Genomic DNA, 11,072 nt, shown 5'->3' with positions numbered 1-11,072 from the left:
CAGCAGCCACAGCAATCCAAAGCTTTTATACGTGGCCAGATGCAGGCTTGAATACACTGAATCATGTTTTTTTTGTCAGGTTTAAAATATTTGTATATATTTCTTATCTTTTTAAATAATAATATTTTTTAAAAAAATCAGTATATTTGATATGTTTACTCGATGACGACCAATTCTCAAACAGATAAATGATTTTTTTTTTTTGATAATTGACTTTTTTTCCCCTTCCGGCCACCCTACATCTGACCTCCTATAAATTAAAAACATAAGATGTTTGTATTTTTATTTATAATAAAGAAAATATAAATGTGAACATTTCAATTTATAATACTGTGAAATACTTAGATCTAGTTTTAACCCAGAAAACATGATAAAGAAAGGAAAAGAAAGTTTCATTTTGATCCCACTAATCCTCTGAATAAAAGAAAAAAAATGCCAATTTTCAGACAAAAATGTATTTCCTAATTCAGTATTCATTTAAACTTTAAAATAAATATTCAAACGTGTTCAAATATTTAGTTTTCGATTATTGGGAGAATTGTTTATTTTCTAGACCTTTTTCACATGACGTCACAAATTGCCGGTGTTGTGCCAAAGTAAGTTCCCCCTGCCAGAATTTGTATCCCCAGTCTCAGGCATCGTTGAAATCAACGACTTGTAACGCTCCTATTTTGTCCCAAAAAGCGTAAAAAGAATGTGGATGATTACGATACATTATTCTGAGGCTTTTGGGAGTTTTTTTTTTTTTTTTTGGTCATATTTGCATTTTTCTCCCCACTTTTCTATGTGAAACAAGGACAGCTTCTTGTGTTAAGAAATAAGGAAAAATGAGACTTGTCTGACTAATTTACAATAAAACTTGCAATTTATGAAAGTAACTCTGTGATTGCAGCATGTACCAACAGAAAATGATTAAATAATTGTTGTTTCTACTGCAAAGTATTGGGGCCACAGATTCTGGCAGGGTGGATCAGCAGCAGTCTGACAGAATCTGTGCCCCCAGTCATATTAAGATAGAATATGAGATAAAAACAATATTCAAACATGACAATACACTCCCCAAAAACCCAGAATAAAGTGCACCGCTATCATCCACTTTCTTTTTACTCTTTTGAGCTGAAAGTATGTATGTTACCAAAAAAATAAATGATCTCAGAGACAGGAGATACAAATTCTGGCCGGGGGAACTTACCTTGGCACCACACCTCTAAATGCGAACGCCGGAAGTAACGATTCCCTTTGTCGGCCCTGTTGCTATTTTGTCTGAAGTCAAAGTGAAAAGGTTATTTTCTTTAATGTTACTAAAAACTACAAATACCATGATTCAGCTGGGAGTTGCAACCGGAAATTATTTTCCAAGTAGGAAACACCCGAGCTAGAATATATACAAAAGTCAAGCTTCGTCCACCAGGTGCAATACGACATCCGGTTTGTGCACGAAACTTTCAAAATAAAGCTTTTTTATTGAAAGAGCCAACGTAACATGAGAAAACCTACACGCAAACTTTTTGCAGAGGAGATTCAAATCGGGAACTTTCTTCTTGTTTACAGTGCTGACTGTCATTACAGTTGTGGTGTTTGGGATGCCAAAAAAAACAGTAAATACAGATTAAGATGATTCTCAAACATGAATATGATGGAGGACAGAGTTGAGCAGAGATGTATATATTTTTTGTGATCGTCTGTCTCAACAAATACTTTTTAGAAGATTTCTGTGATGTAAAGGTGTAAAGTTGAGCAAATCAATCAGACAGCATTTAAAAATGTCTTCTCATGATGAATGTAAATTATAGATTTCATTATATATTTTGAGAGAAAAACACTATTTAAAAAACGTATGTTTCCCCAAAGACAATTGACCTTCAAACATTTGTAGCTACATTTATACATATATATATATATATATATATATATATATATATATACAGATAACAACAAAAAATGTAGTTAAATTTAGTGCTACTGTCTTAATTATTAATGTTATTAATGTTGCTCTACAGATTTAAAGGGTCGTATTGTGTCAAGGTTCTCGTAGTGAGTATCATTTATGATTCAATCCCATTTTGACACAACAGCAACAACCCTCAAAGGAAATGATGAAATGCCTCTTTTATTTTGAAATTTTCAATCCGGAAATGAGGAGGTTGTTACTGCGGGCTCAACGTCATATCAGAAAATCAATTAAGTTATGAAAAATACCATTAATTGCCTTTCTTTGTCATCACTGCTCCAGAAGAAATGGCGGCTGTCTATACGTCCGGGCTTTGAGGGAAATATTTTTTCAACCAAATGTAGTGTTTATGGGCTACATGAACCGTTTCAGCCGTCACGTACGCTTTAAAGGTAAGTTAGCTTAGTAGCTAACCAGTGAAGTTGACATTAGCCTGGCTAATTAGACGTGCGGGGAGTTCTTTAATTCAGTCCGGATAGTGGGTTTCATGATGATGACGCCTCGTTGTAAAGCTGTCGAGCGGTCACGTATCTTTATTTTTATGTGCTAAAGAGATTTTATATTGTGTGGAGCAGCAATACGCCTGACTTTATTATGATATTCGGCGTTTTTGCCTTTTTGTTTACCCATGTCGGAATACAAGGATTACTGTGTTAGCCATTTTTGCTAAAGCAGCCTAATTGCTTTTGTTTGTGGTGCTTCATAGTCATTTCCACGTTTAGGAATTCATGAACTTGCATCTTGGGACTGTCATGCCTTATGTCCTTATTGTGCACTTATAGGTCAAAAACTATTTACACAAAGTCATTGGAGTTAATTTAGCACAACGCATTTTAAATGTTTATGTGTAGGTAAAGTAAATAGAACATTATTTGGATTAAAATACAAGCTAAATTGTTTAGTTCTTATTCTATGTAACTTATTATAAATGGAAAATTTTTAAATTCTGTTTTATACGCCTTTTAAATAAATAAAATAATGTTTAATGTTTTATTCATTGTGGTTTGCTTAGCTGTGCAAGTTTTGTCCATTTTTTTATTTTTTAAATCTTTGTTATTAATTCTTTTGTAATTATTTTGGCCTTGTTAAAGTAAATTCTGTCTTATATAATATTAGATTGTCAATAAATTGACCTTTTATACCATCATACTGTGTCACAAAGCTTTAAGGCATCACTCAAATTATTAAAGATCCTATATATATATACACTTTTGCACCATAATAATTTAATGTACTTGTGATGCATTTAGTTTTTACTTTTGTTATTCAAACAGATAAACCACTCAGGAGGCAATAAAAACAAGATCCGTAAATAATTAGATAAGTAAAAAGAAAAAGAATTATAACTAAAGCCTTTGTTTTATCAAATAAAACAAATCTTGTTTTAAATTCTGTTTTTAATATGATATTTTTGCCATTCTTACTTATTTTTTAGACAGATAAGAATGAGCTGATGGTTGTGGAAGTCTGCAAGAAGACTCCAGGTACAGAGGAAAGGTCGACTGGAAGATGCCAAGAAAAAAACAACAGAATCCACAGCCAGTGAAATGTATGTACACAGAGTTATGTTGAAATGAATTCTATCATGTAGTAATACCCAACTTGTTAGGTGTGTCACGATAGAGTTTTGTTATGTATTTCTCATATTTTTTGATGTTCCAGATTTTTAGAAATTCATAATAAAATAATTAAAATGTTATTGTTTCAAAATGTTTTGACATGAAAAGAATACCAACACGTAAACTCCCTCCAGATGGATGCTTCTCTTTTTATAAACAATCATCTTGGATTAAAGCATTTTTAATCTGCTTCAGTAGGATTACATTGTTGGTGTGCATCAATCGAAAACAAACACTAAATAAACTTTAAAGTTACTGCTAAAATTAAAAAAAAAATTACATATTTTTAAAAAACTGAAAGGGCCAGAAATGTGGTCAGAAAGTTGTCTCTATGAGTGTGATTTGATTGTGAATTTAAATTATTTTAGAAAACCCTTAAGGGATTAGGATTAAAACAAACAAACAAACAAAAAAAAAACATGTGAATCTGTTAAACAATATCCATTTACAAGAAAACAGAATAGTTTTTTTTCTGGGTCCAGATTTATTCTGGTCCAGCGATCAGCACATTGTTCTAAAAAGAAGAGAGATAGATAAAGGAAGGTACCCATAATGCCTTGTGGCTACTTTACAAGTCATGAGTCATGATTCAGGTTTTGCTGCACTTGGTCAGGTCCAGGTTCAGCATTAAAACAAGGTCACCTGACTACTTGAGCGTCCAAACCTCGACTCCATTGAAGGTCCATGTAACTTCAAGTGTCCCTGATTTGACAAAAACTGACAAAAAATTCAATTACAGCTTTTTAGGTGAACTTTTCTAAATATGAGAATATTAAATAAATAAAATGTGGTTACTTTAATCTAGCTTGATTACTATATATATATATATATATATATATATATATATATATATATATATATATTTTTTTTTTTTTGAGAAACTATCGTTAAAGTAGTGCATTGGATCTTGCTAAGTCGTTGCTTTAATGTAAAGCAATGCATTTACCAGTAGATGGTGGTATAATGCAGGTGCTCCATGCAGAATGGCTGCAAAAAATTGAAGAAACTGAACAAGATAAGGCTTCTGATTACTGACATTTGTGTCCTGATCCCTCAGATTTCATCAAGTTTGACCGAATTTTAATTTGGGATTTCATTAGCTGCAACTACAGTAGAGGAGCTCCATTTTTCAGCTCAAATTAGTTGGTTTTTGTTAGAAAATGTTCCATAAATGTTTTCTTTATCTCAAAACAGCTCAAATAAATAGTCAAATTTATTGAAAAATTGCAAAAATACTTTCAAGGATGAGGTTATTTTGGCATCTTATCTGTCCAAGTCTGTTTAAAAAATACATTGCAGCTGATTTTTTTATCCAAGTCATGTTAGCATGTAACTTGTAGGCTAATCTAAATATTCTAGGCATTAAATGTTTGATTCTTTGTGACTGTAGTGGATTCTGAGGATGGTGTAGCCATTGAAGCTCCAGGAAACCTCCACTTAGACACTGACCTCTTTCTAGGACACGACCTTGAGTTTGATGCTCCTGATCATGACAAGATTCTAGGCCTGGAAAAGTTCTCAGGTTTGTAAAACCAATTTCTAACCGAGGGGAAGGTGGGGTGAAAGAATGAAGGCTGGGAGGCAAAAAAGTTGTTTTTTTAAAGTACAAACTCAGTTTGTGCTGACTATAACAAACCATGCTAATGATTAAAGATCATAAACTTACTTGTTGTTGTTGCTGTTCGGTCAATGAGTGCATGCAGTTTGAACTTTATAGGTTTTAACTTGTGACTGATTCAAATCCTAAGTTAGTTTTTCAAAAAAGTTAAATTGCTACAGTAGGCCGAAGGAGTTCCTTGTATTTAGATATAATAACAAACTCCTTTTTGCCTTCTTTCTTGCATACTTTGGAACCACTGTGTGTTTGCAGTGTAGTTAATTTTTATTTAGCTGGCATATGACAGCATGAAGAGTACTGACTTGCAAGAATCTGAATTATTTATTGAAACAAAGGTCGCCTGCTTTTGGATGTGCCAAAAAGTCCTCTCACCAGAAATACTCTGATGTTCTGCCCTTTTTAACTCCTGTCTTCATTTTTCTTTTGAATTTTTTTAACCACAATTTCCTCTCTGTTAAGACACACACTCATTAAAACCTGCATTTCTTTCTGGAAATGATCAAATCATTTATTTTTTTTAATTCCTTTGATCATCTTTTGTAAAGCATTCCTAGAGGTCTTTTATTGGGATGATGTCGTTTTAGCCAAAAAAAAAAAAAGTATAGTTTCAACAGAGCAGAAGGAGTTCTTTAGAAATTCACCTCTGAGTTGTGGGCGGGACTGTTGGTGTCATTTACCATCATCCTTTCGTTTACATTCTCTCCAGCTAGCTCACAACCCCGTAGTATACCAGAAATGGCGAGCAATATTGGAGTTATCCAGCCGTATATTCATTGACGCACTTCAATGTTTTTGGTGTTTTTAACATAATCTTTTGGCTTTGTGTTTTTGATGGAGGACGTATTTAAAGAAAATTCTGAGTATTTCTTTAGTGAAATCGTTGTGAATCAGAACCAGACAAAAAAATCACGGTGATCAATTTTAAAATTCATCAAAAATATTATCAGAGCGGGACTTTAACTTAGCTTTTGAATAAGGTTGAATGTAGTTTTCATGCTATATCTCTTCCTACAAGAAATGGAACAATCCAATTGCCAGACGGGGACATTTTTGTTGACGCTTTCTGTTTTTTGTTAATACGAGTGACATGTTGTTGTGTTCATCGTTGATGAAGTGTGCGCTCAGCGCCGCCGTCAGATTGAGGGGGGAAGGGGCCCCCCATATTCCAAGCATGACTCTTTGTCAAACGGAGTGATCTGAAAAATGGAAGAGTACTAAAAGGACTAGAATTACATAAGGGTCGTAAAAATAGGACTATTACCATCAAGGAGGCCATTATGAGAGGGCATTTATTCATCATCATCATCATCATCAGCTGCCTTTGCTTCTACCATGCTGCCATTATCGTTTTTCCCCTCATCATTGCCGCTACCACCACCATCATCATCATCATCTTCTACCCCTCATCATCATGATCATCATCATCAGAAGCAGCAGTCCCACCATTATAGTCCTCATCATAATCATCAGTAATCATCCATGGGGGTGGTGGCGGGACGGGATAAAAGGGCAGGCTCAGCCTTCACCTTCCTCACTCTGTGCTTCAGAAGAAAGGTGGTGGTCTGGGTCTGCAGTCAGGGCGCCAGGCGAAGTGAGGCAGTTTAAAAGTCCTTTTCTTTCCACCTTAACGTATAGATTGACAGTCTAGTAGCTAGGGGTCTTCAAGGTGCTGAAGTGAGTATCAGGTTCTTCATATTGGAGATGTTTTTATCCTCATCTGTGCACGTTACCTCGTTTTTTGTTTTGTGGTTAAAAGAAAAAAGACCTTTGCTGAACTACTTACATTTTAGGATCATTTCCAGCAGAATGAAGTGTTTGTCTTTGATTGCAGAAGTAGCTGCAGAGATCAGCTTCTCCGTGTTTCCTCTGGGTGATGAGAGTTCTGCCTACAGTCAGCTCAGCATGGAGAGTGAAACAGACAACTCGCGCGGCACAAGCGACAACGGGAGAGAGGATGAGAGCGGAGCAAGCCAGTCCGAGTCCAGCTTTCCCCCTTACCTGTCCTGCAGGGGCTGTGGACAGTTGCGAGACGAACTCCTTGGACCTGGCATGGACCTCGTCGGACCTTACTGTCTGAGGTGCTGCAAAGGATCCAGGGACGGCAAAAGTATCGAGTTCTGTTTACCTTTTGGAAACATTGGGATTCGTTCCCAAATCCGCGCAGACTCGCAGCCTGAATGCGAAATGGACCAAGCCACCTCGGGCGAAGACAAAATGTGCAAGCAGCACTCGTGCCACCTCTGCGGGTTCTCCTCGCGGTATGCCAACCACGTGAAGCGCCACATGAAGACGCACAACGGGGAAAAGCCCTTCAACTGCCCCCTGTGCACCTACGCCTCGGCACAGCTGGTCAACCTGCAGAGGCACCTGCGCATCCACACTGGGGAGAAACCTTACAAGTGCAGCAGCTGTAGTTTCGCCTGCAGCTCGCTGGGCAATCTCAAAAGACACCAGCGTATGCACGTGCCCTCCGCCGGTGTGGGACACGACACCTCGCTGAGACTTGGCAATGCCCAAACTGGCCCCAAAAAGCCTGTGGACCTGCAGAGACCAAACCGGGAAGTCTCTGGTTCAGGTAAGACTACTTTATTCTGCAACTTGTTTTTAAGTCTTCTTTCTTACGTTAAGTGAAAATTTAACCCCCGCCACATACTCAAAAACTCACCAAAATTTGCAAGCATGTAGTACTCGGTAAAAATAACTATTTGACACAGTAACCAAAAAAAAAAAAAAAAAGACATCACACATAGGGAAACCACCAAAATGAATGGGGCCAAAACCTCTTATGTGGCTCAAAAATATATTTCAAACTCCACTAATAATATCTAAAGGAGGTTTGGAAAATTTTTATGGGATGGCTACCACAGCTACAGTTTGGAGGCTTTTTTTTTTTTTTAGATTACAATTTGGCGATTTTCATATTTTTTTTTTACAATATGGGGAAGAAACGTTCATGCCACCACCTAAAGTCAACAAGCGCAGCCAAAGTTTCCTTGACCTTTGACCCCAGGAAGTGACTGGCATCTTCAATTTTCTGAAAGAACAAAAATTCAATGTGTTGCCTCCTAACTCTGAGCATCATTGAAGCTACTTGAGAAAAATAGTTGGAACTTTCAAGCTCACAGAATTGGCATTCTGCTGTTGCTGGCACAATTTTTACAGGAATATTGTAAAAATGTAACACATGAATCAATTGCTCAAGCTGAACGAGACCATATAACACACAATATGGGACACATTAGGGAATGTGAGCGTGGTTAACAAATAAAACTTAGTTGCCAAGGAAATCCAAACGTTTACTTTTCCAGATTTTTCTAAAAATTACATAGATGTGTTCATCACCCCCAGGCGACCAAAACATAAAATGGTTGCTATGGAGATAAAACCAAAAGAAAAGCTGCCATTTATTTTGAAGAAAGTATTTAGTTTTAGTTTTTTTTTTTATGAAGTGATAATATACACGTCATTAGGGCGATGTGCATCTTGGTCTTGTGTGTAGCCAATATGAATTTCCATCAGTTATTGTGCTTGGTTGCACATAAATATGTTCATATAGCATCAGCCTTTTTTTTTAATGAATGAATTTGTCAAATGCTGCTCTGACTAGAGTGGTAGGGGCAGATGGGGAGAGTGAGGGGCGTGTAGCAGCTGCTCAGCCAGTGAGGGCAGGCAGGTCAAGAGCCTGCGCCCATGCATCGGCAGCTTTAATACTTACATCATAATCACTTTAATGGACACCATTTGATCCAATTGTCTCTGTCATCTTGTATATTTTTAGAAATTGAAAAACCAACGTCAAACCTCGGTTTGGGAGCTCAGAACAGTGACTACTTGTCGGCCTTTGACAGCTTAAAGGGCGCCTCACCACCACCCATCCCTGCCTCCAAACCTGCACCAGGCCATCACCCTCCACCCATGATGGAGATCACAGACAGCAGCAGCACCACCAGGCCCAGCGTAGCAGATGGAGCCACCATCCCACCCTCACTTTTCCCCTTCACTTGCCGTCTGTGTGGCGTCGTCCTCGAGGATGAAGACGGCTCCTCGGCGCAGATCTGTGCCAAGTGCACCCTCGACATGCTGACGAAAGACTCCTCATCCTCCCCCAACAGTCCTGGCGAGCGGAGTGACAAGGTCTACACGTGTGCCGCTTGCCCTTTCCTCACGCACTACCCCAACCACTTGGCACGCCACATGAAAACCCACAGCGGGGAGAAACCATACAAGTGCCCACAGTGCGACTACGCCTCAGCGCACTTCGACAACCTCAAGCGGCACCACCGGGTGCACACGGGGGAGAAGCCGTACAAGTGCCATTTGTGCGAATACGCGTGCGGGAACCTGGCCAACCTAAAGCGGCATCAGCGAGTGCACTCGGGCGCCAAGCCCTTCCAGTGCACGATATGCAGCTACAGCTGCAACCAAAGCATGAACCTGAAGAGACACATGCTGCGGCACACGGGGGAAAAACCCTACAAATGTCAGGAGTGCGGCTACACCACCGGCCACTGGGACAACTACAAAAGACACCAGAAGAAGCACGGCCTGGCCACAGACAGCTGGGTCAAAGTGCCGATGACGGACGACGAGGACGACACCAGGAGCAGGCCGGGAGGTGGCGGTCAAACTCACAGAAAGGAAGGAGTCAGCATGCAGTACATGGCAAGGGAGGGGGGTCCGGCAATGCACCCGTGCTACAAACTAGAGATCGCATAACTTGAAAATCAACTCAACAAACTTACCAGCAACTTGTTTGTTTTATTGTGTCAGTCTTTTACTGTTCTGTCAAATCTTTGGAGGCTGCTAATAGATTGAATGTCGTCTTGTTTTGTCTCGTGTCAGCAGCACTGTGCAAGCTCCTCATGCTAGTTTGTTCTCACTCTTTACATCAAACGTCTCTGGAACTGATGCACACATTTGCCTGAACTGTTACAGCTGCACTGTGTAGTTCTGTTCACTATTTTAATACACAAAAAGGGTTTTATACAACAAATACTGATCAGGCTTTATTTACTTTTTTTCCCTCAATAATTTAGTTTTCAGTGTCAGAATTCACTTTGATTTCATTTAACACCAAATTAAAAAAATGTATTTTTCTACATAGTGACTATACAGTGCAGCTTAAAGCATTTTTATACAGTGCTTTTGTAGCTAGAGCCTTCCAGCTTCGCTTGTAGTTTGCCTTCCAATAAATGTAGAATTCAAGGAGCATTATTCGATTATTTATATAATCCACCAAGTCATTTTTGCCAGTGAGGACTTGATTTTCTTTGTGCCATCAAAATGTTGTGAAAGACATGGTTTTAACACAGAATTGCATGTCAACATGCCCTCTTAAACACTTGTTTTCTTAAAGAAAAAGCACAATCAGCTCAGAGTTCCTGGTTTTAGTTAAAAAGATTATCATTTATTGTGGTTCTACAACAAAAATTAAAACAGAAAATATAAGTAATTTATCTATTTTTTCTCTTAAATGGACATTTTTAAATGGTTTTTTATTTACATTTACTAATTTATTTGGTTGTTTTTAAGCAAAAAATGAAAGTATCAGCTGGTGTGCATGTCTTTTTTTTGTCTTCTTTGAATGTTTGATTGGATTGCCATGGTAACTTGATATAAAATCAGATTTAAATGAAACTGGTGAATAACTATTGTGTAAGTAGCAGACTCTCCAGATCGTTATCAAAAGTGTGACCATCCGTGTCTGTATGCAGTATCTTATAAATGCCTTAAGAGAGATGTTTAAAATAAACACGAGGAATACATGTTACTGAATGTCAAACATCAGACTTATTTTTGGGGTTTTTTTGCTCTTAAATCCGCAAACTTATTTGCAAATTCTCACAGAAATGACACATTTTTGATCAACTTTTTGCCAGCAGTT

At 37.9% G+C, this 11,072-nt stretch overlaps 1 protein-coding gene across 1 annotated transcript; it reads left to right on the top strand.

The window, feature by feature from the left end:
* Nucleotides 1–2,124: 2,124 nt before the first annotated feature.
* Nucleotides 2,125–10,963, top strand: znf513a (zinc finger protein 513a). The gene is made up of 5 exons (XM_024291032.2): nt 2,125–2,343; nt 3,387–3,500; nt 4,961–5,092; nt 7,020–7,763; nt 8,967–10,963. The coding sequence occupies exons 2-5, from the start codon at nt 3,461–3,463 to the stop codon at nt 9,902–9,904; spliced, it is 1,854 nt and encodes a 617-aa protein (XP_024146800.1). The 5' UTR covers nt 2,125–2,343; nt 3,387–3,460; the 3' UTR covers nt 9,905–10,963.
* The last annotated feature ends 109 nt before the right edge of the window (nt 10,964–11,072 follow it).

The sequence above is a fragment of the Oryzias melastigma genome, linkage group LG24, assembly GCF_002922805.2.
Source record: "Oryzias melastigma strain HK-1 linkage group LG24, ASM292280v2, whole genome shotgun sequence".
NCBI lineage: Eukaryota > Metazoa > Chordata > Actinopteri > Beloniformes > Adrianichthyidae > Oryzias > Oryzias melastigma.
This window is presented reverse-complemented; position numbering and strand designations above follow the sequence as displayed.